The 27,749-nt window shown below is 41.6% G+C and overlaps 5 protein-coding genes across 9 annotated transcripts in view; 4 read left to right on the top strand and 1 right to left on the bottom strand.

Moving 5' to 3' along the window:
• slc2a3b (solute carrier family 2 member 3b) overlaps window positions 1–20,419 on the bottom strand; it is a 72,715-nt gene extending 52,296 nt beyond the window's left edge. The window contains exons 1-2 of one of the 4 annotated variants that reach the window (XM_053881295.1): window positions 20,276–20,419; window positions 19,504–19,580 (exon numbers count right to left, since the gene is read on the bottom strand). The gene's annotated coding sequence lies outside the window, so the exon portion shown is untranslated. Of the gene's footprint in view, window positions 1–10,070; window positions 10,206–19,503; window positions 19,584–20,275 lie in introns of those variants that run through there. The other 3 variants (XM_053881292.1, XM_053881293.1, XM_053881290.1) reach the window with 3 other exon arrangements.
• znf628 (zinc finger protein 628) lies at window positions 432–9,512 on the top strand. The gene is made up of 9 exons (XM_053881286.1): window positions 432–578; window positions 1,447–1,994; window positions 2,107–2,179; window positions 2,574–3,509; window positions 4,645–4,815; window positions 4,890–5,226; window positions 5,846–6,000; window positions 6,688–6,930; window positions 7,260–9,512. Exons 2-9 carry the CDS (start codon window positions 1,606–1,608, stop codon window positions 9,114–9,116), a joined length of 4,161 nt encoding a protein of 1,386 aa, XP_053737261.1. The 5' UTR covers window positions 432–578; window positions 1,447–1,605; the 3' UTR covers window positions 9,117–9,512.
• Window positions 10,719–14,461, top strand: nat14 (N-acetyltransferase 14 (GCN5-related, putative)). 2 transcript variants are annotated; one of them, XM_053881297.1, is made up of 4 exons: window positions 10,719–10,940; window positions 11,801–11,946; window positions 12,071–12,376; window positions 13,339–14,461. In XM_053881297.1, exons 2-4 carry the CDS (start codon window positions 11,866–11,868, stop codon window positions 13,777–13,779), a joined length of 828 nt encoding a protein of 275 aa, XP_053737272.1. In that variant the 5' UTR covers window positions 10,719–10,940; window positions 11,801–11,865; the 3' UTR covers window positions 13,780–14,461. The 2 variants fall into 2 exon arrangements, with proteins under 2 accessions (XP_053737272.1, XP_053737271.1); XM_053881296.1 differs by having other exon boundaries at window positions 10,719–10,887; window positions 13,339–14,460.
• On the top strand, window positions 14,904–21,108 carry aicda (activation-induced cytidine deaminase). Its single transcript, XM_053881301.1, has 5 exons — window positions 14,904–18,591; window positions 19,428–19,593; window positions 20,258–20,540; window positions 20,619–20,734; window positions 20,991–21,108. Exons 1-5 carry the CDS (start codon window positions 18,572–18,574, stop codon window positions 21,039–21,041), a joined length of 636 nt encoding a protein of 211 aa, XP_053737276.1. The 5' UTR covers window positions 14,904–18,571; the 3' UTR covers window positions 21,042–21,108.
• A 689-nt stretch (window positions 21,109–21,797) lies between these two features.
• necap1 (NECAP endocytosis associated 1) lies at window positions 21,798–27,649 on the top strand. Its single transcript, XM_053881298.1, has 7 exons — window positions 21,798–21,985; window positions 23,628–23,728; window positions 24,108–24,212; window positions 24,378–24,459; window positions 24,526–24,634; window positions 24,748–24,895; window positions 26,426–27,649. The coding sequence occupies exons 1-7, from the start codon at window positions 21,885–21,887 to the stop codon at window positions 26,536–26,538; spliced, it is 759 nt and encodes a 252-aa protein (XP_053737273.1). The 5' UTR covers window positions 21,798–21,884; the 3' UTR covers window positions 26,539–27,649.
• Window positions 27,650–27,749: the final 100 nt, after the last annotated feature.

The raw sequence follows: 27,749 nt of genomic DNA, 5'->3' as shown, positions 1-27,749 counted from the left end.
AAATATTGTGGGATTCTTTTAGTTATTTATTTTTGTTGGCCCATTTATTTATTTTCTTCTTATTTAAATGCATGCAGTTTGTGTCTGAATACATGGATAAAGTATCACATGATTAAAAAAGTTTACCTAGATGCATTGTGTAGTAATTGTAGTGAATATATTTTACATGCACACGTATTATCTTTCAACTAAACAACCTTACTTTCGCTTTGGTGATCTATAGCCAGCTAAGCCATTGTTTTAGCAGACAGCCAAGTCGAACGATGTAGCCTAAAATTTTGTGGAACACATATACAGTATATACGAGACGTCAGTCAGAATACATTTAACTGTTATCTATCGTATTGATAGTTTCGCTGGCGTCGAAACGACGCCGCTAAATCGACGCTCAGGCTAGCCAATGGGAGCAGCGGTTCAATGTGACGAGGCAGCCAATCGTCGTCGCTGTTACGAGGAGGCGGCATCGGGTGGAGTAGTGCTGTTTGTGTGTTTATTGCTAAGGTTGTGTGTAATCTCACTGCGGTACCCGCTTCCTTTCATTCTAACAATAATATCTCGTCAAGTTTTAAAAAGCCACGGTAAGCGCTACTCACTAGTTACCTGCACATTTTACCGAGATACTCCTCTATGCATTATTGGCTGCTAATTTAGCATTAAATACAGGCCAGTTACTGATTTGTTTGTTGAGCAATGCACGTATTGTCAGTGTTGTCTACTGGCCAGCATGTCTGCATCACAATACTCCTTTCAAGTTCCTAAATATGCGACGAGGTATGAACATGCTAATGTGTTTACTAGTCAACACCGCAGTGCGCGAGAAGATTCCTCGGTTTATTGCTATATCCACCGCGTTACCTTTGACCAGAAACATATAAGGTATTAACCCAAGTATTCACGCATTTATTTACCGAGTGAATATTGCGTTGCAGATAAACGAACGAAATCACTACACGTCCTACCGCCAATTCTGTTGAAACCGCTTCGTCCCCACTCACTTACGAGTGCTACTACTTACTAGTGACATAGACCTTTAAACCGCTGCTGTCGCGGTGCATTACCTGTCCTCAATGGAGAGTCAATTGATGGTCAGAAGTGGGTTAACATAAACCTACAATCGGTTCCCACAGGAGTTGATAGAAATATATATAAATATATATAAAATATATATATGTAAAATTTCTTACTGACAAATGGCCAGTAGATCCAAGCAAAAATGTCACAGACCACTGTAGGTGTAACACTTGATTATTTTGGTAGCAAAAAAAAATGTATTCCGTTATGCAACAATGAGCGATCCCAGCCCTGCAACTTACAACCTATGTCTTTGATGGGTTCTGTACTAGGATGTGCAGTTGTGCTGGGGGGTCCAGGAAGCTTCCTGTTGCAGGGATAAACCTGCACAACTCCACCATTTTATCTCACTTTTATCTCATCTTGCTTCCGCAGAAATCATCATCTTTTGACCAGATATGGCAGCTATGGTTTTGAACGTCTGAAGGATTTTATAAGGAAACAGAACGCAACAATGATGGACGGCAATGTGGAATAATGTTGCAATAAGAGACATCAAGGAGCATCCTCATCCATCACCTGCCCAGTGTGGCTATGGCAAACTCGATGGCCACTTTGGTGGTCCAGGCAGAACCTTTACCCCCTCAGACGGTGACTTCCCTGTCTCCTTTCCCTTCCCTTCTTGGCTCCGGGGAAGACGGAGATGAAGATAGGGAAAGAGGACAGCTGGCTGAGGGAGACAAGGGTCTGGTAGCAGGAGGAGAGGAGGTCGTTTTGGACATGGTGACGTTGTCAGTGTCAAGTTTAGCCCAGCAGACTGAGCACACCGACCACCCGTTCCAGTGTTTGGACTGTGGTAAGAGCTTCAGGTGGTCGTCCAGGCTCATTCACCATCAAAGAAGCCACAACAATGAGAGACCCTATCGCTGCACCCTCTGCCCCAAGGCATTCAAGGGTTCATCAGCATTGCTCTACCATCAAAGGTGAATAGCTTCAGGAATAGATGAATGAGCGATTTTTTCCTGAATACATTTAATTGCAATCATCTTTGCTGTAAACAGACGCATCTTAATTTTGTTTTTTGAAATTTGACAGATCTCACTCGGGAGAAAAACCATACAAATGCCAAGACTGTGGTAAAGCATTCAAACGCTCCTCTCTGTTGCAGGTAAGATTACGTGCAATAATTATGTTGTGAATTATATATCCACTAATCTTCTGTTTGTTTACCGGCTTGAAAGAAATTATTGAGATGCTTTAAAATAAACTTGTAATATGAAATGAAGTACTGGAAACTGACTAAAAAGCTCTCAATATATTCAATACATCTTCATTTCAAGTCTCTACTCTTTCAGAAGAACTCAATGATTTCAATCCTGTGAGAGGATTTTCTTGCAAGCTGAGTGTTAAAATAATGAAGGAGTGACGAGTAAGGATTGATAAAGCTTGTCTAGAAATTACTTGTTCTCTTCCCCTCTTCAGTATGCATCCTATAAATGCTTGCTTAACAATGACTAGTGTATTGACTGGCTGATCGTTGTATTTCTATCCTCATTTTCTAGGTTCATCAGAGTGTCCACACTGGAGTCAGGACCTTTTTGTGCCCCTACTGTCCCCTCACTTTTAAATGGAGTTCCCACTACCAGTACCACCTCCGCCAGCACACGGGGGAGTGCCCTTACCCTTGTGACACTTGTCCCAAGGCATTCAAAAACTCCAGTAGTCTAAGGCGACACAAGAATGTCCACCTCGGTCTGAAGCCGTACACCTGCAAAGTGTGCAACAAATCCTTCACTCAGTCTACGAACTTGAGGCAGCACATGAGGATACACACAGGGGAACGGCCGTATGTATGTGGGGAGTGTGGACGCAGCTTCACACACTCATCCAATCTGGCCCTGCACAAGAACTCCCACAACAACACCAACACAGGACTAAAGGAGGCGAAGAAGGGAGATGAGCCAAAGAAAGAGAAAAGTCATGTAATGGAAGTAGTGGAGGTTATAGTGGGACAACAGGAAGTCAATACGTCCATGTTGACCGAAATGGTGGGGTTTGTAAACCAGGACGTTTCGGAGGCCGTAGGCGTGGGCATGGAAGAAGTATTCCTAACAACCACCACATCCAGCCAGAATTCAAACCTTCTCACGCTGACTTCCCCTGGCGGGGCTTCTTCCAGGGCTATCGGGACCGAGGTCCACCTGAGCACGGACTCTGGTTCCAGTGTGCTGCTGTACAGCTGTGGCAGCTGCAGCCACACCTTTGCCACACGCATCGAGCTAGAACAGCACCAGTCAGTCCACATGGCGCCAGAAGAACCTAGCACTGGTGTGAAAGCAGGTCCTGGAGCCACAGTGGAGATTGGGGATGGTCTTGTTGGTGCTGGTCACCTGCTGGCAGATTTTGAGGAGGTAGTAGAGACTACAACAGTGGCAGAAGGGGGACATACCGCAGAGGTGCTGCTTGGATTGACAGAGGCGACAAATGGAAATAATGCAGTAAGTAGCAAGCTACAGTGAAGAAAAGTATGCTACATTTATAACAGAATCCTTCACCCCTATTAAGTGAATCAGTGAAGAATATTGAATGAATGAGGTGCTGACTCACATGCAGATCTATAGGGTTGTCAACTGGGTGTCAGTTGGTGTACAAGGAAAGAGAACAAGGTGCTGGTGTCAAATACACTGGTGTGACTCAATGACTGGACTTCAATTAGATGTAAAAGTGATTTAAAAAAACTAACTTGTCTTTTCACTGCTTTCCTAAAGTTGCTGAATAACTGAAAAGTTGTATAACTGCTAGTGTGAACTAGAGCAATGACTGCCGAAAGTACTGATGTTGCTACTGGTAGAGATGCGAATGACCAAACTGCTTTTGTGAGTCATCCAACCGCAACTCCCTTTTCTGTGGTTTCATTGGGCAAATAGGTTTGGTCGCAAACAGTTGTCTGTAATTGAATTCATTCATTTTCCTTATTCGTAATCTGCATGTGTCGAAACCAGGGAGATACACTCAGCCTGTTCGACTCTTAATAGACTTCCACAAAACCACTTATTGCTCCATCTTTGCTCCAAATGATGTCATCAACCTAATGGAACAAATTGATCCCCTGAAGTTAGACAGATAAGTACACTGCACATTTATTTGATTATGGTTGGAAAATTAGATAGAATTCTGCCATTTATTCGCTGCAGAGCAACATTCATTTAGCTTTGTTTACATCTATTTCTTCACAGAAATAGCTACTTAATAATGATTATTGAAACAGCATTAGAATATTTCAATTTGTTTTCATTATTTAAAGTTTCTGTCATGAGGGTGTGGATGTGTGGTCCACTTAGGTTTGCAAAAAAACTTTTCATGGGCAAATGAGTTCCGTTTTGCTTTCAGGGCTACTGTGATCAACACATAGCAACTTATCTCTTGATATTATTATACCATATGATATACCATGTCCAATACAGTTGTCCTACGAGGTTGCTTTTAATTTTAATACTTCATAGTTGTATGAGTGGATCAAAACTGCATCATTTTAGACTTTTGCAAGGAGGTCGTGGTTTACAATTAGCTATCCACAAATACAGATGTTCACACAGCTCATCATCTTTACGACTTCCTCTGGTTTATCCTTAGAGTGTGGGCACCTCCCAGGGTCAGTTTGACCTGCTGCAGAACTTCACTAACGTGAGTCAGAGCTCTGACACTGTTCAGCCGGAGGCCAGGACCACATGGACAGGGCTGTCATGTGGCTACTGCAGTAAGACCTTCAAGACCAGCGGAGGCCTGAACAGACACGTGTCACTGGTGAGATGGGTTGTTTGAAATGAGGTTCAACAAAAGCTTGATGGATGAAGTTGACCATTTTTATCTCCATCCAGATCCACTCTCTCTCAACTCAGTCGTCCCGCTCCCAATTCAGCTGCTCTGCCTGCGACCGCTCCTTCCCCTTACTCTCCTCACTTCTAACCCACCAGCACTCCCACACCCCGGAACAGCGCCTCCTGGCAGAGGCTGAAGCGGAGATAGTTTGCCCTCCTTCACTCTCATTGTCGCTGCCACTTCCCTCCTCTCCGGGTCAGGTTGACAAGCAACCAGAAGAACAGAGGGAGCTCGACGTCAACATCATTGTTGTCAGTGAAGGGCGAGAAGAGAAATCTTCTAAACTGAGTAAACACACTAAAAAGACTGCAGTTCAAAAGAACATCACAGCTGGAGGTAAATATGATTAGAGTGAACAGTTTTTGTGTCCATTTGCAAAAATTGCAAGTTTCTTAAAGTCATGCGGACCAGCTTGCTAGCTGTTACATCATCCAGCAGCAACAACAGTTTTACCACAAAATAGTTTCTTCTAGTTATGTTGTGTGTCCATTGTGCGGCACAGGCTGCTTTTCCACCCGTATCCCTATTACCACAACAATCCCTTAGATTGAAAATTGCTTAGCAAAGTCGCACCCAAAAAAGCTCCACTGGATGGCATTCCCAGGTGCTCCAACCACCTAATGGACTAAATCTTAGAAGAGTTGTTGTTACCTTGTTGGTCCGAACCCATAATTTAGTACTCAAAGTTAGTTAATGCTAGGGCAAAAGTAAATGAAAAAATGAGTAACAAAAGCTCTCATGAATGCAAAAGTATGCATCCTTTCATGTTCTTGCGGCTCGTAAAAGAACTTCCCTGGGCTTAGTGAAGATGCAGTCCCAGTTGTCTTATTTCCAAACTAAACAGGAAGATGCACACCCTTATCATACAGAAAAGCAAGCTTAGTAGTAGTCTCAATAGTGTCCCTATAATGTCTCTCAACTATTATTGTATCATTGAACATCCTATTTCTTACAGAGAGACCATATCGCTGCTCAGAGTGTGGAAAAGCCTTCAAAGGTTCATCAGGACTGAAGTACCACATGAGAGATCACACCGGGGAAAGACCATACCGCTGCACAGAGTGTGGAAAGAGTTTCAAAAGGTCTTCACTCCTCTCTATTCATCAGAGGGTAAGATATGTATTTGTTTGTTGTGGTGAATAAAAATTTATTGGGGTTATTTCAGAAACATTTCTCAATCTACATTATGTCTACAACAATTTTTATGACATTAATTTATTATGGTAAAATAAAAAATAATAGCAGTTAATTGCTCAAAAGCTGTAGCTAACTTGTAATTGATCGTAAATTAATCGTCCTTTTGTATCTGCTCTAAATGTAACTTAAAGAAAGATGTTATCAACAACAGAGTGGCCAACAAAGCATTCATCACACACTCACACAACAGAGTTGACTACAGTCACTACACATTACTTAAACCCCAGAAAACTACACCTTTACATTTAAAACTACAGTTGACATTCAAGAGACCGTCTCACTTTCATCTCGGCTCGGACGTAGGATCAATGAAAATGCATGATGGTCAAATAAGTCGAAATGAGATGAAAATTAAAATGAAAAATGAGCATTCTTAATTTTGTTGAATTAAGAATGCTGATGTAATTTGGCATATAAGAGTTTTTGGAGACACCTTTGGCCAGGGGAACTCTGGCACCTCCCAGAACTCATGGTTTAAGTCAAATGTGAATTCTGATTAGAGACGATCGTGTTCACAAATTGAATTAACATTTATTTATTTTTGCCACAACCTCTGTATATTTTTGTTCTGGTTTCACTGTTATGATGCTTGATTCTCAGGTTCACACTGGTGTGCGGGCATTCCAGTGCCCTCACTGCTCTCTGACCTTCAAGTGGAGTTCTCACTACCAGTATCACCTGAGGCAGCACACTGGCGAGCGGCCATATGTCTGCAAAGAGTGTGGCAAGTCCTTTAAGAACACCAGCTGCCTGAGAAGACACAGTCAGATGCACTCAGGTCTGAGGCCTCACATCTGCACCATCTGCTCCAAGTCTTTTTCTCAGACTTCAAACCTCAAACAGGTCAGTAAATAATTTTACAAGAGGGAATTGAGTCTTATTATTATGTTCGAATGCCTTTCAGCAGTCATTTCAAAAGTATACCTTTTAAGTGGAAATAAATTGTGCCTGTAATTTTGTTCTAACATTTGAATTTAGTTGCTATTTTTGGCTCTTTTTGAGTAAAATTTAGTCATCAACATTTTTAAAGTGAAAATGCAGGAAAGATTTAAAATGACTGCAATTGTGGGTTACATCATACAATATAAGAGTATTGGTTATTTAAGGGGGGAAATAAGCCTACTTTTACTTTTTTTCGTCACATTCTACATCTGTCTTTCTCCCCCCCCCAGCATGAACGGACACACTCTGGCGAGAGACCATTTCAGTGCACGCACTGCAATAAAAGTTTCACCCACTCTTCGAACCTCCAGCTCCACCTTCGCACTCACTCAACGCGAAAGGACTTCAAGTGCCCTTACTGTTCCAAAGAGTTCGTCATGCACTCTTACTTGCAGAGACACATCCGGACACACGGCGGCGGTCTACCTCTGCCATGTTCTCGCGGTGGCGATAAAGAAGGTGTAGCTGTCAAAGCCAGCGTCGGAGGAGTGACCACCACCACGACTCTGCTGAAACCCATCACCCTGGAAGCCTCAGGAAACAATGTCAGCTTGATCGTGTCACAGCCAGCACTTAATATCCCTCCCAATACCTCCCAAAACTATTTTATGATTCAGACAGTCAGTGGCCTGCAACTCATCCCGCTGTCAACCCCTCCACCAGCCCCACCTCCTCCTCCACCACCACCTCCACCACCACCACCACCACCATCTCAGCCCCAGAATTTCTTCCTGGTACAATGCCCTTCGACCAACGGAAACCAGTCAAGTTTAATTCTTGTCCCAACTTCGAACAACCCTGCTGCAGCTTCAGAGCCCCTCCCACTTATCCAAACTCTCCAGCCTGTTGTGAACCAAGCACAGAATCACGTCCCACAATTTACACAGCAGCAGCAAGCCAGGATCATAATCACAAACAATAACAACAATGCCAACACATCTGTTGCTATGCCAACAAACCCCATTTTATCTAACTCCCTTTTGACTAAACCTATATTAGGAAAGAGTACGCGGACAGGAAGGGGCAGACGAGGACGCAAACCAAAATCCGCCACTGCTCCTGTGGACAAGATGGCAAAGAGTCATGTGACAACTGCCGCTACAACACAATCCCCATCATCCGCTGAGCCATCAAGCTGTCTGACAACAATGTCCTGTGCTACAGTTGATAATCTTTCCATAATGACAGCAGCTTCTGGATGCATGACACCTGCTTCCATGGTTTCAACAACCACAACAACACCCTTACCATCTCTTGACGTCCCTCAGAGAAGGCAAGATGAGACGACTGAAGTTGAAATTAAAACAGATGAGGCAATCACTGAAAATCAGTTCATGTTATGTTTCGATAATAACAGCCAGGCTAAAGATGGGGTGAGTGTTGAGAACTGCGGTGACTCGTATGTATTGCAGTTTGATGGAGACGCACATGAAGGAGGAATAGCTGGAAGGATTGGCGGCGATGGGAAGTCACTTGAGCTTCAGTTTAAGACAGATTCACCGGTAAAGAGGGATGATAAAGAAGGGATGATGTCACTTCTGCAGGAGTGGGTCGAGGACAAAACAAGTCAGACACAGACTGATGAAAGAGATAGTCAGGGCGAGTCCTATGTTCTCCAGTTTCACTCTCAAGATGTTGATCCCTCCCAAGGCCATGACAACAGCCTGCAGCTCTCCACACAGGGTTTGGTGCCTCTGGATGGGCAGGAGGTGATGTTTGAAGTTGGCACCGGGAGCAAGAGCCCACAGGAGAGTCAGGAGGGGATGCAGATGATTGCATTGATTGAAGGGGGGGAGAATTGTTCCAATAGCCAGATAAGTGAAAGCGGAGGCATGGAAGGAATATTTCAACTCCAAGGGGGGGATGAGATTGTCATCATAGAGGTCAGCACCAGTGACTTGATTGAGAGGAGAGTCGAAGGGGAGTTGTCAGAGAGTGGTGACATTAGCTTTGTGAACAGAAGCGAAGAGGCAGAGGATAAGCTGACAAAAGATTTAAACTCTACGGACAGTCCAGTGGTGGAGACATCAGCTGAGGACTCGAGCATGGATGGACCCTTAATTAAGAGCCACAACGCTCACAACTGACTCTTTTAGCAAGTGTGTTTTGGTGATGGAGGTGTTTTTCTACCCTAAGTTTTGAGCGATTAAAACTGAAGTCTGATCTGATGGGCTGAAAAATATCACCATGTGTGTGAGACTGCTTGTTTCACCACTTGTGTTAGCACTTTAGTCAGATGAAGGCTTTGTGTATGTGAGACGATGCAGTTAGGCCAATAATTTGTTGTGATGCCATGGTGCCACAGACTAGAAATGTTATACATTTAAGTACAAGGAGCCTGGAATACTCATTGATCTATTGGTTTAAATTATGCTGTCATTGACAGTCGGTTTGATAATGAAATATGAATTGCAATTGCATTGTCTACTTTGTTCACACAGTTAATATAAATAATACCACTATTAATAAATCTGTCAATTGTTTGTATGTTTTCTTCTGCTTCATTTGTGTACAGAAATCACCTAACATTATTTTACAAAATGGATGTGTATTAGATTAAACAGGTAGCATTTTTTTAATGTATAAAATTGAACTTCTTATAAATGAGTTATTAAAAGAGTTATCCTCAAAGTAAATTGTTACATTTTATATCCTTCTTTGCTACATCTTAATACATAATTTGCTCCTATTGATTTCCATAAGGATCTACTGTATAGAGTAGGGGTCACCAACAACGAGTTACTCCTAGGGCACTGTGTGACCTTAAGGGCTACCATCAGTTTAGTACACACTTCTGAAATCACGATATATAATGGATTATAAATCATATTCCTCTCAAATACTTGTCTCATTGTTGGGTTTTCACAATAATTACCAATGGTGTATCAAAAAAGGAATCACAAAAACAAGATGGTTATTACGTGAAAATCTAAATTATTACTATTACTTTTTTAAACGGCCCGTGGAGTACTCCCTTGGTCACCTTGGGCTACCCGTGGACACCATGTTGGTGACCCCAGGTATAGAGTTTGTGCTCCTACCACGACTTCTTTAGTATGCCAGGTCTTGGAATCCTCCACGGTCTAATAACAGGTTTTGTTGGAGATTTTCCTTTCAGAAGTTCATCTGGTTGGATTTCTGTTGATTCCCTGATGGCCAGTTAACAAATGTCCAACCTGTGAATGAAACATATCAATATATAGCTAACAATGTGTAAAAATAGATTAAAACATGGTATTAATATGAACATTAGAGGCTTATATGTGGACATGTGAAAATCATTTTAAGCATTCAGTTTGACTCCTATACTGCGTGAAAAAGAAATAATTAGCTAAGTGATGTAGTTTGTAATAGGCAATGGTGCAGCTGCAGAGGCAGGGGATATGCTAGATGAAGTGATGCCAAGTGGGACAAACACTGAGGTTCATGAATGAGTTAAATAATATTGCAACATTGAAAATGTAATGCAATAACATGGCACCGTTGGAATGCTATATTAAGAAAATAACATAAGAATACAGAAAATACAGAAGAAATAATGCATTTATTAAAAAAAAAAAAATGATAATAATTCCTATAAAAATGGTCTTACGAATAGTGGAGGTACACTGGTTGCGCTGTCACTCTTACGCCAATTCACGTACCTTTTACGCCGTGCGGGAGCTACGCAAACTATTGGCGTAGTCCGCCACATTGGAAGCGTGTAACGGGAGAGATTCTAGAGCACTTCTGAATGAAGAATCGCTCTCCACTGAGTAAAAAAAATAACTGTTTCAATCGTGTGTTCCACTGGACGAACAATAAATCCATGTGTGCATTGCCGACAGACAAGTGGATTTGGGGTTCGTTGGAATAGAGGTAAGCAGAACCGGGTTCTGCAGGATCCGGAGTTCGAGAACGATTACTACCGTGTAAGGATTCGACACGGTTTCTCTGTCGTCACTTTACATTACTGCAAGTACTGCGAAGAAAACGGAAGATATTTAGCGACAGAGCAGAGTTTTGGTTGTGAGCACAAGATGCTAATCCCCCATAATCCTTAGCGTCTCTGACAGAAGCCTTTATTGCAGACACATTTTGTCTTGATAGTGTAAATATGCGCCATTGATAATGCTACGTTTTCAAGAGCCATCAGCCCAAACTTTAGCGACACATCTGCGTGACTTTGCAGTGGTCAATTTCAAAGATTGTGGGACACAGAAGGACAACATGTTATTGTTGCTAAAATTGCTGTCATGTAGCATCAGAGCTGGACTGTGGTGGCAGATGGCCTGGTTTGATGAATATATGCTTATATGACTGTTTGATTGACAGCGCATGAGCACACACACACACTCAGCACACAGCATAGTTTTACCCCATGTGACTCAATAGGCCAAGAAATCTACATGGTTCATTTAAAGAATAATTTGCCCAACATACTTCTAAATACATGAAAACCCCTCGAGATTGAGACACATGAGAAACTGCTTAGCAGAGATCCCGGAAACAGTCCTGATTTAGTTTTCTCTCCCACCACCCCTTACCAGCTGCAACAGAGACAGAGCCTTCACTATCACAGCTCCCCCCTCTGTGGAACTCTCCCAAAATGAGAGCAGTACATTATCTCTCGACCACCTGTTCATTCCACCAGCACTATATTCATCCAGCTCTGTCATGCACCAGCCATGTTTTGATGGAATCTGCTGTCACTTTAACTGGACATAATTCAGGACACTTTAATATTGCTATTATGCTGAATATATTTCTTGAACATTCCCTTTTCAACCAGGTTCTGTGCACCACGTGAATGAGCCTCTCTGGTGAGACACTGGATTGATTTAAGGAAAGGTGAAGATGGTGCGGCTGGAGCTGGATCAGGTGGTGATGAGGAGGATGAAGGAGGATGACATCGAGATGGTCAAACAGCTCATTAAGGTTTGTACAATTAGATTGGATTCCTTCCAGAATATTAAGTTATAAACAACACAAATTAAAAAACGAAAATGAACATCGTAAAAAATATGTTTTTTAACGTTTCCTGTCTCTATTCTCTGTCCAGGAGGGCTGTGAGGGAACAGAGAACCGTCTCATCCTCCACATTCTCACTCGTCCTCTCTGCCTTTTCATCCTGGCAGTTTGCTCCTCCATTCTACGTTGCCTGGTGCACTCTTTTATACTGGCACTGGCTATTCCTGTCTTCCTGCTAATTATCTTCCTGAAAATTACCATGCCACGCTCCACGGGGGTCCTGGGCAGCAGTCGCCCCTACTGGGACTATGTGGGTAGCAGCTTCAGGGGGGCGCAGGATGAGGTTCTTGAGAACCCCTACTGCCGGATCAGCGGCAAGACAGCCATGACCAAGAAGGTGAGTCAAAGGGTAATGCTGGCTGAGTTTACAGTTTTCGGTGGATTATTATTATTTTTATTTCTTTATGGTAGGAGCAATAAAAACATTCATTACAAATCCTACGTAATTTTGGTTACATGTATCGTTATTGTTAACGATACTTGCTTACAGAAAGTAACAAAAACAGAGTCTATATCACCATTGGTTTAGTTTTTATCTTTACTGTATAACAATAATGGAGCAATGAAATCTGTTGTTCGTGGGATCTACTTAATCTCCAGTCACTTAGAACAATAGTCAGCGCGTCCAGTCATACAGCCAAGGTATTGCATAATGCAATACCCTAGGTATTTTTATGTATTTATTTATTCAATAATTCATCAAATGTTAAGAAAAGATTGAGCTTTTATTTCAGTGGGATTCCACGTGATGATTTCTGCAACAGGAGTGGTATTGCAATCACTCTAACGCACTGTTGTCTCTAAGAGAGAGCTGAGCCAAGAGGCAAAGCTCTCTATTTTCCGACCAATCATCCATCATCCCGACCTTCAACTATGGTCATGAGCTGCAGGTCTGAGTAGAACCACTGCTTCTCTTCATTGAGAGGAGTCAGTTGAGGTGGTTCAGGCATCGAATGAGGATGCCCCCTGGACGCCTCCCTTTGGAAGTGTTTCAGGCACGGCCAGCTGGCAGGAGACCAACCCCAGGACCAGATGGAGGGATTATATCACTTCACTGGGAGAAGGGAGTTTGGCGCGACTTTTTGAAGTTGCTGCCCCCACGACGCAGCAACGGATAAGCGGTTGAGGATGGATTGATGTCTGCAGCAAGAGTAACTAGGAACTAAATGATAAAAAGATGGCATTTTGATTTGTTCACTCTCTACAAGGCAGTTTGAACTTGTGTACCAAACATAACGGTCCGCTGGTGCCACAAACACGCAGGAATAAAACTGACATAATTTATTTTGTTTTGCCTAGACAAGACGCAAAGTCCGACCCAAGGAATCGGACAAGGAGGCGTCACCAGAGAAAATAACTCCAGAGCGGGAGCAAGCGGCCGGGCAGGTCTGGGTGGCCGACTGTGATGGCGAGGTCTTGGCTTGTATGTTCCGTGAGAGCGAGCACCGAGCGGGTGAGAGAAGAGTCTGCAGGGTGGTGGTGGGCAGCTGGTATCGCAGGGAGGGCCTGGGTCGCCTTCTTGTCCAGAGTTTAGAGAAGAAGGAGAGAGGAAGTGGAGCACGCAGACTCTACGCACACGTCCCCTTTCCCTCTAAAGTGGGGGAGGTCTTCTTTAAGAAACTGGGTTATAAGCAGCTCGGGGAAACATCTACTGAAGAGGATGAAGAGGTGACACTGGAGACTCCAGACAGAGGATTCCTGAGCTACCCCCTCACAAAGGTGTTTTATAAAGACTTGTGATTCATGAAGGAAACCGTTGTATTTAAAGACTTGGTTATGACTGGATGTAAATCCTCAATTATCTTATTTATGTCACTATTTATTTGCAAATATTTATGTTGATATTTTGTTGAAGTGTTGATCATTTTCATTCAATACTCTGTGTGTGTTTGCACACCTGAGTGAGCGCGTACGTTGTTTCTTTGTTGCCTCCATGCATTTACTCATCACTTACAAAGTCAAACGTTTTAAATGCGTTTCAATTTGACTCGCTGAAGCTCTGAGTGAAAGTAACTACAATGATGTGTCAAAACTGTGCAGACGTACTGTAACGGAAGCGTAGGTGGGTTGAAAAAATATGCAAAAATGTTTGTGTTCAGTCATTGCTTACAAGTGCTCCTTCTCCTGCGAGTTCAGCTCCAAATAAGGCAGTAGAAATTATTTGTGATAAGTTTACAATGTTCGTCATGATGAGTCAGTAAACTGTTCAGAGAAAAGAATCAGAGAAGCAGTCACTGCAACATGAAAATATCTGACTTCTCTTGTTGCACTTTTGCGCGGTAGTTTTAGTTTGCTTTTTTTTTTATCTTAAATTGCTGCAACATTACAGTACATGCATGGTAAATTAAAGAATGCTGGGTTTATCAAATCTTGGACTTTGATTTGCTTCACACTATTGATAAGTATTTCTATCAAAATGGTATTTTTAGGAGAAAGTATGCAGGTAATTTACTTGACATTCATGTGTTTTTCTCTGGTTTAATGGATGTTATAACTGCAAAAGTGTTGATTTCCTGCAGCCATTGGAAAAGTTGACAACAAAAACTGACAGAAAAGTTTGAATGCTTTTTCACAAAATGGGCTCCATTTTGCTTTCCCTTTTCTTACACGCAATGTCCCATCACTTGCTGACGGCAGCATTTTCTCATTGAGAGCATTGGCCACTGAACCGCAGCTGAGCTTTGAAATGGGAAACTCAACAGCACCTGGGTGAAGGTCAACTGTGACGGACCACAGGTCCCACTTTGGATTTGAAGGAAAGAAAGAGAAAGCCCTGATGCCTCCCTGAAATCCCTAAGATAAACTGGATGTTTTTGTTACCTTGAGATGGGCAAAAAAACATGATAATCCTTTTTAGACTTTTTAGATTAGTTCACGTCACAGATGTTTTAGCGCGAATATAATCATGCGCACTGCACTGTTGTCCCGGTGCTCTGACTGAAAACCTGTGTGGTTTTCTGTAGATAACGGTTGAGCTAAATGGTGAAGCCGCAAGTTTGCATTGCACAGGTAGCTTCAGGCTGCGGTAGACAAACACCACAGGATGTTATTACAACACAAAAGTAAGAAGACGAGGATGAAATGTCTCAACTACAAGCAAAAAGACCTGTACTTCAGCACGGCCCTGTAATTATCTTTGATGAAAAAGCAGCCTTGCTCCAGTAAGTGCATGGTCTGATGCATTTTCACCTCGTGAAATCAGCGTCTCTTTATTCATGACACACACTGGTCATCTTCAGGTTGACAACTAACAGGGCTGACACCTGTTACAGAAGCCGCTAGCCCGCCTCGTGTGCTGCTATTATTGTTGTCAGGAAACAGATGTGAGTTCACACACTGGAAAGAAAAGGTCTGTTTGTGAATGTGGTCGTGTGTGTCTGCACGGCATGGCTGTGTGTGCATGTGTGTGTGAGCAGGGTGTGGGCGGCCGGGTGGATTTTTGGAAAATATGACTTGGCATTTCCTACAGCCGGACAGTTTCTGGCCCTGACTTCGGGTTGGACATACTGCGATGTCTGGCTATACAGTGCTACTTCTCCCCACGTTTAGTGCACAGTGTAAGCAATAAGCGACTTGTTTTCACGTGCAGTGGTGATTTGACCTTGGTCATCTGTGGTCTGGGGTGGGAAGTGGTTACGTACATGCTGGCTTTTAATCAACCTCTTGAAGTCAAAGAGTGGTGGCGGTTATTTATATTTGTGCTAGTGATTGATGGACGCCTGCCTCAACTGGAACCCTACACCCTAAAGCATGTTACAAACTCAAGGGTCGGAGCCCAAAATCAGCCTGTCTAGTCATTTTATGTGGTCTGGATATGGATGGCTCAAAAGTCATTACAGACTTACATACTAAAAGATTCATAGAGAGGGAAAGGAATTTGGAAAGTTTTCTCTTTAGTAGAGTAGAGTAGGTCTGAATAGAGGAGGGTGTTTGAGGAGCATCAGTGTATGACTATTCCTCTAAAGTCTTCTGAAATCCAGATGGAACTTCAGACCACCTCCTACATCGCCTGCTCCTGATGAACAAATGCTGAATATTGTATTAAACCAGGACTTTTGCAAACAGCCTCATAAATTAAAATACAGACTTATAATGTACAATAATCTGACTCATCATCCATGTGAAACAGTTCAAGTATGCATTTGGTTTTCACCTTAAAATATGTTCAAGGTTTTGGCTCTACAAGAATTGAAATGCAAGGACTTCCTTTTTTATTTAAATTTTTTACATGTATTTTCACTAATAAACACTAGTTGGCACAAGAGAGAGGCAACAACTTGAGCAGTCCAACATTTTTTTTTTTTTTTGCTGCAACCCTCAACCAAAGTGACCTTAGTTAGGAGTTATTATAAGCGTTGTGCTCCTTATACTTCTTTAATAAACAGCAACCCAGTGAAAGTAAAATATACCTCTTGAGCTATTTTCATTTATTTTGCGCCATATAACCCAAAAGCAACGTTACAGTCCCTTGTGCTGCCCCAAAATCTATAGCATCCAATCTTCATTTCTAATTTGTTATTTCTCTTCTGACACTTCTGATGATTCCCTCTCTCACACCATCACATATACAGTTATTGTAGGGTACAAAGCTATTCAGCACAGTTGTGGCAGTTAAAGGGGCCCTGGCTTGATGCCAACTCTAGCTCTTTTACATCAAAACGACTGAAGTGGCAGAACAACATTTATAACCGTGACGGTGGTGAAGCTGTGTTGACATAGTGCGTTGAGTCAGGAAACATGTGAAAGATGTGTCGCTCCAACACCTAATGAGGAGGTGGGAGCTTGACCTGAGTGAACCCGAAGGGCCGCTCTGATCAAATGCTCTGGCAGGATGCACTGTAAGGGCACTGTAATATGATGTGTGGAGTCAACACACACTCATACATGAATCACTCTAATTGTTGGGCACCACACAATCACTGGCCAAATTAGCTAAATTAGTTCCAGATGATGTACAACATATAGACTGTGTTAATGACACACACACACACTGATCAGCTCTAAAAACAGCCTCGCTGGGAAACGGTGAATTCCCCAAACCGCAGCAGGCTGGAGCGGGTGAGGGGAGTCATGGGAAAGAAAGAATCCCAGCATGCAATGGCACTGATGTAGCAAAGCCGAGCGTAAGAAAATAAGTAAAATAATACACATCCAGATTTTGGCAGGGATGAATCTGACACCGTCTGATGGTTCAAAGAGTTATCCACACGCTGCGGTTGGTCAGCTGCTCTGGCAGACATGACGAGTGAAAGGGAGGAAGGTCAATTAAAGTTCCGCAATTCAGGAAAGCCCAGATCAGAGGGCGGTGTTGGTTTGGTCTGGGAATGCAGAGGACTCCACCAAATCCAGGGGCCCTGAGGATGAGAGGGGCTTTGGTGGGAAGCAAAAGGGGTCACGACTGATCCTGCAGCGGATCAAGGTGAGAAACTTGCTGGAAGATCAAGGCCCTTCTTTGGAAATTTACAGCCATTTGACTCAGTTTTTACTGGCGTGTACAAAAAAGTGGGATGGTTACAAATCACTTTGCACACTTTCATGTGTGTTTGCGCAGATTACTTTATAACATGAGAGTCCTTTAATCTGCCCCGCTTATAAAACACACCCTTATTGGCCAACGCCAAAGGGGGTTTCAATAAATGGGAGATAAAAAAAAATTATCCTCACTCATGACAATAACAAATATCTGAAGAATGTAATTTTATTGCAACAAGACATCAAGTTGAACAAAGATGTGGAGAGCAACTTTTAAGTAACTTGTGCTTTTGTATTTGGGTATCGGAAAGAATTATTGCTATAAGCAAAGAAATACGACCCAGAAAAAAGAAGAAATATGATGAGCAAGTGAATGTGACTGCAATATAGATTTTTCATATTCCCCATGACATAACTTTTATACAGGGTGTTAAAGGAAGTATCTGTGGCTTCTAATTGTAGACGGTAAACAGGAAGTGAACGTGGTGGTTACGATAAATGGTAGTTCTTCCCCAGAAGTAAATGAGTTTGGGGTGATTTGACAAAAACTGTGAGAACTATGACATTGCAAGAAGTGGGGGTTTTTATTGTTGCACATTGAACACGGTCTTCATTTCTGTTGGAAAATTTGCATTGCAGTAACAATAAATAAGTATCACACTATTAAGGAGCAAAATCTTTGTCATTGCTTTTTGTGAATTACATACATATAAAACAATAACAAGCATGAGAACCACCTAAGAGAAAATTCCTGTGATTATTCCAAACAACCTTTCATTATTTGAAGTAGCAAAGCAAGAGACAAAAAGTCTTTGCTTCACAGCCCTCATTTGAATTCATTTTGGTCCAACCAGAAGCTGCCGGATGTTTATGTTTAGAGGTATATACCGAATTCTCACTTCCCTCCATCTACTATCAATTAACACACACACACACACACACACACACATATACACATGCACACACAAACACTCACACACCTACGAATACTTTCAGTATTTCGCTTAACCTCCATTAACCACCCGCCCCAATCGCTCTATCACCAAGCTCGTCTCCCGAAATGATTTCCAAACTAGACAGGTGAGCAGAAATTATTTATGCATTTTTATTAGCTAATAGATACAATGGCTCATGTGCATACATATATGGGTCATTATTAATGGCTTAGGACGAATGTATTTCTCACAGACTAGTTTACCACTGAGTATCATCACGTGAAGTTTCAGTATTAATATCACTCAACTGTCCTGGTTTCGTCTCAACGTGTGAAAGTGAAAAGAGCAGTGTTGACTGTCCATTACTCATTTGTCGGTTAACCACAAGCTTCAGAGGATTTTAGCGCAATCATTTGATTAAAACACAGGACTCTCTGCGAACACCAAAAATGTGCTCCTTTGTGACATGTTTCGTTGCGTTATATGTGAAAATATAAAGTACACAATAAGTTAACATTGTTAGAAATAGATGTTTGAATTATTTTTTGTTTAAATTTCAAGTAAATTTATTTACAACTCCTGATATTTAATAAAAGATTCTCAATTTTTGGGCATGGTACAGAGCTAGGAATTTAGGTATGAGATGAATTTCTTTATTTATGGGTGGAAAAAATACTACATATGAAGATAAAATGTCAGTGTCTGTGTACTGTCAATACCTTAGCAGCATGATAGAACCTGTGGGCACGTTTTGCATCATAGCACAGGTTAGCCACATGAAGAGAATCACTTGCAGAATTAACATGAACTGAACCTTGCCAGATGTTTTTGACATTAAAGATGAAACAACGTTCTTGGCCATGACATTTGAATGCAAAGAAGAATAGAAAAATAGGAAGCTTTTTGTGCAAACTGTCCTAGGCATCCAGGACCAGTGTGCATGGCTGTGAGCGAATGTGACAGCTTTACTCTCTGTTTCAGTGTGTTGTTGCCTCAAAAAAAGTTCATCTACCACTACAAGAACATGCGTTGGGCCCGTGGGCGTCATGAGACCTACCTTTGCTTTGTTGTGAAGAGACGAAACGGACCAGACTCACACTCTTTTGACTTCGGACACCTACGCAACCGCAGTGGCTGTCATGTGGAGGTGAGACGAAAAAAGAAGGACATGCCATGTGTTAAGGCAGAGTTTGATGCATCATCACAGCTATATTCCACTCGAAAATCTACATAAATGAAACATGATTTTAATTGTAAATGTCAGTGAAGCCATTAAAATGAGAGTCAAGGCAACAGAGGCAACAACGCATGCCAGTGTACGTATCTCCATTTTGCAGAAATTAAGTTGCACACTTTCATACAATTACAAACCTAATCTGACCTTGGGATCGATGTATGAAAGACTACATTCAACTCGGTTATCATTACAAGTATTCCCATTCATACGCTATATGTATTCCTTTGACTCGCCCATAAATACGTTTCACCCTACTGGAAACTTGTTTCTTTCATTCGGGATTACACAATTCACAGCACAGTTTCATGTAGCCAAGGTTGCAGAGGAATTAGTGAAAGGTAATTCTGGGTTAAAGTGTGACAAATATCTGGAACAAAACAGGATTATGTCTGGCCAAAAAAGATATGGGAGAGTATTAAAATAAACAAAAAGTGTATAAGTGTAAAGAGTATTATATTTAAATTGGGCAGTTTCTGCACATTTTGTTAATAATAAACATTGTTCATGTCATCAGTTCGAAGGCACACAGTGCAACAATATACCAGCTTTTAAAGTGCCTTTGTTTTTCATAAAGTTGCTGTTTCTGCGCTACCTGAGAGCGCTGTGTCCTGGACTTTGGGGTTTTGGAAGTTCGGATGGAAGGAGACTGAGTTACTCCATCACCTGGTTCTGCTCCTGGTCTCCCTGTGCCAACTGCTCCTTCGCCCTCTCACAGTTCCTCACTCAGACTCCCAACCTGCGCCTCAGAATCTTCGTATCCCGCCTGTACTACTGCGACATGGAGGACAGCCTGGAGAGGGAGGGACTCCGGATGCTGAAGAAAGCTGGAGTGCAACTCACTGTCATGAGTTACAAAGGTAATAGACACAGTAAAACCAATACTTTAACAAACAAAAGTACAAAAAACAATGTTTCGCTCCATCGTTTCTTTATAGACTACTTCTACTGCTGGCAGACTTTTGTGGCTCGGAAGCAAAGTAACTTCAAGGCCTGGGACGATCTGCACCAAAACTCTGTTCGCCTAGCGAGAAAACTCACTCGCATCCTTCAGGTACAATTGTTTTCACTACCATGACAATTTCATCGACGCCATCTAGCTGGGTGCTTGTCGTACAGTCACAAGCAAAATTAATATCTAAATTCTATATTTAATGGAAAAAGACATTATATTTGAACACTGTTTATATTTTAACTGATTTTTTTTTATTAATGATACTGACCTTTATTTTTGAATGACGCAAGAGTGAGTAAACAGAATGTGTGAACATTTTCCTCATTTTAAACGTTGTTTCTGTCCTTTCTTTCAGCCCAGTGAGATTGAAGATTTAAGAGATGCATTTAAACTTCTTGGATTTTAAAGGCAACCTGCCTTTGCTTTTCAGTTCAAATGAAAAAACAAGTCCTTTGCAAGGCCTGCACGTCAACGCTTGCTTTTGTGGTGTTTAATAAAAAATTAAGCTCTTCCTTGTGGTGTTCACAATGAACTTTAACTGACGCTTTTGATGTTCAATAGTTAATGTCTGGCACCATGATAATCCAATCATTTCCTAAAAGCTGTATATGCTGTCGGATTAACTCTGTCAGATGAAGTGCTAATGGCTAATGTCACTCTTGTTAGCGTTTTATCGTTTGTTTGTTTACGTTTATTAATGTTATTTATCGATGTATTATTATTATTACTACTACAACTAGTAGTAGTAGCGATAGTAGTAGCAGTTGTTGTAGTGGTCGTCGTCGAAGTAATAGTAGTATTTGAACTTTGCATGTGCTCACGTTCGCTTTAAATTATTAAATTCACGAATCACATAAATAAAATAAACAACTATTTGTAACAACTAAAAGTAATTGTCGTCACCATGGTAGCATAATTCAGTTTAAGACTAGTATTATAAATGGTATGAGTTCACAACTTCCTAACTCTTTTGTAGCAGGAAAAAGGCTTGGTAAATGGCAATGGGAAATTGTGACAAACGTTTTGTTATAGTTACCCTGCGGCTGCAGAAGCTTTTCAAGCCTCAAGATCCGAGTGAAGCTATCAAGCCTACGATGAAAAAGGGTGGCATTTCCCTTTAAGAGCATCCACGAAGCTGGTTTCGTGCTGCGCAGATACACGGTCTATTACGGCCGCGCAGCCGTTAACGGCGTAACGGGCAGCTCTCTCCCCGCCGTCACCACCGCTCACCGACTCGATACGAGCCAAGATGGCGTCGGAGGGACAGTCCGAGTACGAGTCGGTGCTCTGCGTCAAACCCGAAGTCAACGTTTACCGGATCCCGCCCAGAGCATCCAACCGGGCGATCAGGTGAGAGGCATCGGCCTGTGTGTTCGAGCATCGCGAAGCTGCAGCCGGAAGAGCAGGAGCGGTTGCCTCGGCGACCTCCGCAGCCTCTCACGACGGATGTAGCCGAGTTCGTATGCTAGTTGTTATTGTTGTGTTTGCACAAGGTCACCAAGAATAAGCTGATGAATATGCGGTTATTCATCCATCAGTCGTTTTTGGTCTCCATTGAGGATACTCAGAACTATGCCGGTGTTTTTCTATCGCTGTCGGTTACATTATTTTAAATCGGAGCTGGTGGACTGATGCTAAACTGTAACTGTAAATGTTCCCAATATTCGCGTATCCCCCAAATTTCACCAATATCTTTAAAATGCCGAGCGTCCATGTTTGTTGAAGCTATTAAGTATCTTCTTGTGGAGGACGTTTTATTTTAAATGTCATTATACATTTTAAACAAACTGTATTTGTGGTTTTAAAACGTACTGCTGTATTCATTGAAAATATGTATAAAATAATGTTTGTACATCACCGTTCTAAGCCTCCCATAACACATGACCAGGGGGTTCTTGGTTATTTTAAAGTAAGATTATAATTCATATTATAATGGGCTTGTCATGTTTTGGTATATTCATTTAGAATGTTTCAATTATCACAATCATCAAATATCTGTTTCCCAACATTTACTGTAATAAGAAACTATCTTGATTGATAATCATCAAGGCTTCAACATTATAGTCACTTGATGGTTGTTTTTCTTAATTGTGAATATTGTTCACAAGAGAATCAGTGACTGTTAACATATACAATTTACTTGCTCAATATGTCAGCAGTATTGTTCCCACAGAGATCCAAAAGTACCGAAGTAATTGGGATTATTTCTGCACCTTTCCTAACACATCACTGTTTTCAGTGGCATTTCATTTGTTATTTTGTTTTTCCTCAGTGGTAGGTTGAAGATTTTTTATTTCACAATCGAATAAGATTAAGAGTCAGGAACATGATGTAAAATGCATTACCATAATATACAATTAGAATTGGTATTGAAAATGAATATCACATCCCCAAAATTGGTTACAATATTCTTCAGCTGTTGAATTCCTTATTCATCTCTCCATATCTGAGTTGGAAAAAAAATTGTGTTCAGTGTTTTTAAATCTGTGGTGCCATGTTTCTTGGCAAGAAATCAATGTTGTGCTATTGATACCTCAGTATAGACGCTTTGTACGTTTGTTTGACATGAAGGTCGAAAAGCAAGAGGTCTGCTTTCCGTATAAAATCTAGCTACTAATGTCAACTATGAAAACTAGGAAAAAAGATCATGTATATAAGCAGTTAAAACAGATACTAAAATGAACGATGTGGGATTTAAACATAAACTTGTACCATATTTTTTAACTGGTTACTCCTGCAATATCTGTATCGGCACTCAAGTAAACAACAACAACAGTGGTGCGACACACTGGACTGCTTCATTCGTAAGCGTATGCAGAGTGACTCAGGGTGATGATGCAATAGTTCAGCCTCAGGTCTCCCAGTTGAGTCACGTTTTCTTACGTGCCTTAGATCATGCACACTGTTGCACACATGGTGTATCTTGAATTCCCTCTTGTGTGCCTACTGTATCAAGCGTATGCTGTACTCGTGTGTGTGTGTGTGTCTCCAGGGCTGCTGACTGGAAGCTGGACACTCCTGACTGGTCAGGACGCATGCGTGTGACGGCTCGGGGGAAAGTAGCCTATGTGAAACTGGAAGATAAAATCTCTGGTGAGAGAAAATCAGACAGAAATATGGCTTTAGTGCAGCAGAAAAGCATCCCCCACATTATTGCTCATCTCTTCAAGGTGACCCAGCCTACGTCCAAGCTGGCCATCAAAGCCGAGGCTGATTTACTTCCTTTGTTTTTTATGATGACAGGAATGTAGACTAATGTCCCTACTGCCGATTGGCACTCAAGCAAACTGCCCTTTTATCTGGTCTGATGAAGCTTTCCCCCTTATGGCCCATCTTTATCTGTGAGCCTCTCACCAATTTGTGCCACATTTGTGTGTTTTTTCAAAACTTTGATCCCAAAAATAGTCGCTGTGTAATAATTGCTGTGTGATGTTTGTCTAAAAATGTGTGACTAAATGTGTTCCATTTTTAGGGGAACTGTTTGCTCAAGCACCAGTGGACACATATCCTGGCATCGCAGTGGAAACAGTGAGCGACTCCAGTCGATACTTTGTCCTGCGTATCCAAGATGACAACGGTAGGCATAATGCTATGAGCATTGTTGAGGCACGTCTGCTGGTTTGACTCTCATACTTCGATAAAACGTATGCTGCTTTGTCAACAACCCTCTGGTGTTTCTCTACCAGCTTCCTCTCTCCATGATAAGCTCTTAATCTTGTTTGTTGTGTGATTCTTTACTCAGGCCGAAGTGCCTTCATAGGTATTGGATTTGTGGACCGAGGGGATGCCTTTGACTTCAACGTGGCTCTGCAGGATCACTTTAAGTACGCCCACAGTTTAGCTTTGCATCACATTGCTGACACATTCACTGACTTCTTGTTTGTGACCAGATGGGTGAAACAGGAAAATGAATTCACAAAGCAGGCACAGGCTCCAGACTCTACCCCGAAGTTGGACCTTGGATTCAAAGAGGGACAGACGATAACTCTAAATATTGGGGTAATGTCTTGTTCACTATGTGCGTGTTTCCGTTTTACCCCTGGTTAATCAGAGTGTACAGTAAAAAACAAAGTTTGTTCCGTACAATAAGTCAGATGTATTTGGCTTTGCAGCAATCTAAACGGAAGGAAAGGTCTCGCCCGCAGAGTTCTGGTGGACTTGGGCTTCTTCCGCCACCGCCAGGAGGCAAATTGGCTCCACCGCCTTCATCTAGAACCAACAACCATAACATCCAACCACCTGCAGGAAGTGACAACACAGGTAGGTTCAACACTAGGTCACTGCGGTTATTTTGTCATGAATAGGATGCACACAAAATGCTTTTTCTTTTTTATTATTAATTTTACAAAATTCTCACTCAACTCTGTCTCATTTGTGATTTTTTTTTACTTTTTCACAATTATTATTCTGTCCACATTTTTTCATATTCATAACTTTTCACTGAGAAGTCGTTTCCCTATTTTCATCAGTCCGTGGACCATAGAGAAGTGGACCACTGAATATTTTCCATGTCCCCTTGAAGCCTGTAAAGCTGCAACTCCTATGCAGTGTCCGAAATGAACAAACTAGATTATTTTAAAAGGAGAAAAGGATAACATTATGAGCACTTTAGGTCACTCATGTATCAGTGGTATACTTGTGCACTTCAATTCAGTGCACTTTAAAAACAATCTTCAACACCTCATGACCTTTCTCCCCTGTTTAAAAGAATTGACTGGCATAGACATGAAACATCACTGATGTGTGTTGTGAAATGGTGTAGGGGTTTTCAGAAAATTCAATCTGCTTACCTTGAATAAACTAGTGGGAATAAAGAAGTGTCAGGTGACATGATAATAACAGACACGGTTAACTCTGGTCTTCATCTAAGAAAGCAAGACAACCGGACTACTCATTCAATACATCAAACATCCCTCCAAAGAAACTTCTAAAATCTTTGCTGAACGTTTTATTTTGCATAAAATATTTCAATTTAACCTACTCAATGTACAACGCTGTTTGACTGGCATACAATAACCAGAATGCATTGCGGTATTGTGATCGTTTTTACTCTACAAACCGCTGTTTCACTGCCATCTAATGGAGAAATAATATTACTGCTGCCCACTAGTTAAAAAACGCCACAGTACACAGCTGAACATAAACAAGAAGTGTGACCCGATGGTGCGTTATTTTGTGGCAGTTCATGGTGAGTTAGAGGAGGCTGTTTGATAGTAAGGATCGTGGAGACCTTACTTGTTTACTGGCGAGTTGAGTCCACAGTCACTGCAAGGGTGTTAAGCCTAAATGCATCTAGACTCTTGTGCCAAAAGTATGACCAACTGACTCCACTTGTAAATGCAGACATTTTTTAATAAGCAGGAGTTTTGCCGCCTTTGCTCTGGTCTTTCCAACCCTTTGCTTTAAAAAAGTGTGTAAAAAAGTAAACATCTTAAAATCAACTTGTTTTGATGCTACTGACTGTTAGATATGATGTATGATGTAAGTATTTTTCAGTAATTTCAGCTGATTTCAGGTGTATAATAAGTAAAATATTATTTTACTCCATTCATATTTCCTCTGACGAACCGTGTACCATTGTACCCAAATTACAATGTGACTGCAAATGACTCCACTGGTTTTACTGTTTGTTCATTCAAGACTTGTGAGATCTGTACTTGCAACATGGCAACAGTCTCCATTGAAAATATCTCACAAGTCTGGACTGTATATTTTTGTGCAATACTTTTCCACAGATTTGCTTGTGTTTGCATGTTTTTTGATGCGCCTCTTGTTATTTTGACCCAACAGGTTGTCTCCTGGATCTGGACTCCAGTAACTCCAACTCAGTGGCTCCTTCCAATCCAACATCAACCGCCAGCTCCGACTTGTGGGGGGATTTTGATTCTGTCGCCCCGAAGTGAGGTGGCATAAATGTAGTCTTACTCCTGCTAATCTCTATACTCTATGAAAATTATGCAGCACTTTTGCAACATTGCTTTCCCCTAATGTGGGGTCCCATATCTCTCTCTGCCGAGCAGGGTAACCCCGAAGTTGAATTAGGTTTTGTTTGGCTTTCGATGCACCCAGTCGGTCCAGATCCCTTAAGAACTCTAGAGCTAGACTAATATTTAGAACCCTCTGATGTTACATTCGTCTCTGTTTTGTTGTCACACTGTTGTTTCTTTCTTGTTTTGTTCTATGGTTTACACTGTAAGATATATAGAAATGATGAATAATCACATAATCTGCAGCAATCCGCTGAATAGAATTAATATAATAACGAAAGAGTGAATTAATTGTACAGAGAATATAACATGTGTATATACATCATCAGTGGTGTGTAAATGTCCATGGTGGTGTTGTGATGTTGCTTCTTTGTGCCTCTCTGCACAAGGCGCTCGAGTTACTCTCTCCTGACCTCAACATTCTATTGGCTCACATGGTGATACTTGAAGAAATCCTGCTGAGCTGTAGGTGATCTGGGCTCAACAATTGTTCCGGGCCTCAGTTTGGTCGTGAACGCATTAAAGGGAATGAGTACATTTGCTGGAGAGAAGCTGTATGTTGTTTGTCCTATAACTTGTGAACCTCATCATGTTGCAGAAATGGAATGAGAAAGTGCTTTTATTTATTGTGTTAAAGGGAAACTTTGGGTTGATCATCTCAGCTGGTTCACTTAAGACTGTGACTCATGAAGGTCTTTATCTCTATCCTGGTCAGTGTTCAAAGCTGCCTTCGGGCACCCACGTCAACTTTGTGTTTTAAACGAGCAGGCGATGAAAAGTCGACCCGAGCATGTTGAACTGTACTAATTACACGTTATTGTTAGGTATTTGATGCTGACTTTAGCAGTGAGGGACCAAGCTTGCAGTTTCCTTGTGATATTCCGTGCAGATGGACAATGTTGCGTGCAATGATGAATGTCAACTGAAGAACTTAACAGTGTTTGTCGGTGTTTGTCTGTTCACTGACTGTCAGTCAAACTGTAAGTGGAAATAAGCGGCAAAGGGAAACATAAATATACAACTTGATGAATCAAAACTTGTTTTGTGTTTTCTTTGCCAAGATGTGTTGAAGAGTGATGAGAAGTAGCAAAACAGTAGCACTTCTAATAGAAACACTACTGATCTTA

The sequence above is a fragment of the Synchiropus splendidus genome, chromosome 12 (genome assembly GCF_027744825.2).
Source record: "Synchiropus splendidus isolate RoL2022-P1 chromosome 12, RoL_Sspl_1.0, whole genome shotgun sequence".
Taxonomy (NCBI): Eukaryota; Metazoa; Chordata; class Actinopteri; order Syngnathiformes; family Callionymidae; genus Synchiropus; species Synchiropus splendidus.
The sequence above is the reverse complement of the archived record's forward strand: the minus strand, read 5'-3'. Positions and strand labels throughout refer to the sequence as shown.

Bases quoted from the DNA above. Each gene is read 5' to 3' on its own strand.
- znf628 (XM_053881286.1), top strand. From the start codon at position 1,606: ATGGCAAACTCGATGGCCACTTTGGTGGTCCAGGCAGAACCTTTACCC. The intron at 4,816-4,889 runs GTGAGATGGGTT...ATCTCCATCCAG, and splicing joins TGAACAGACACGTGTCACTG to ATCCACTCTCTCTCAACTCA. The intron at 6,001-6,687 runs GTAAGATATGTA...CTTGATTCTCAG, and splicing joins TCCTCTCTATTCATCAGAGG to GTTCACACTGGTGTGCGGGC.
- necap1 (XM_053881298.1), top strand. From the start codon at position 21,885: ATGGCGTCGGAGGGACAGTCCGAGTACGAGTCGGTGCTCTGCGTCAAA. The intron at 21,986-23,627 runs GTGAGAGGCATC...GTGTGTCTCCAG, and splicing joins GCATCCAACCGGGCGATCAG to GGCTGCTGACTGGAAGCTGG. The intron at 24,896-26,425 runs GTAGGTTCAACA...TTGACCCAACAG, and splicing joins TGCAGGAAGTGACAACACAG to GTTGTCTCCTGGATCTGGAC.
- aicda (XM_053881301.1), top strand. From the start codon at position 18,572: ATGATTTCCAAACTAGACAG. The intron at 18,592-19,427 runs GTGAGCAGAAAT...TCTCTGTTTCAG, and splicing joins ATGATTTCCAAACTAGACAG to TGTGTTGTTGCCTCAAAAAA. The intron at 20,735-20,990 runs GTACAATTGTTT...CCTTTCTTTCAG, and splicing joins AACTCACTCGCATCCTTCAG to CCCAGTGAGATTGAAGATTT.
- nat14 (XM_053881297.1), top strand. From the start codon at position 11,866: ATGGTGCGGCTGGAGCTGGATCAGGTGGTGATGAGGAGGATGAAGGAG. The intron at 11,947-12,070 runs GTTTGTACAATT...TTCTCTGTCCAG, and splicing joins TGGTCAAACAGCTCATTAAG to GAGGGCTGTGAGGGAACAGA. The intron at 12,377-13,338 runs GTGAGTCAAAGG...TGTTTTGCCTAG, and splicing joins AGACAGCCATGACCAAGAAG to ACAAGACGCAAAGTCCGACC.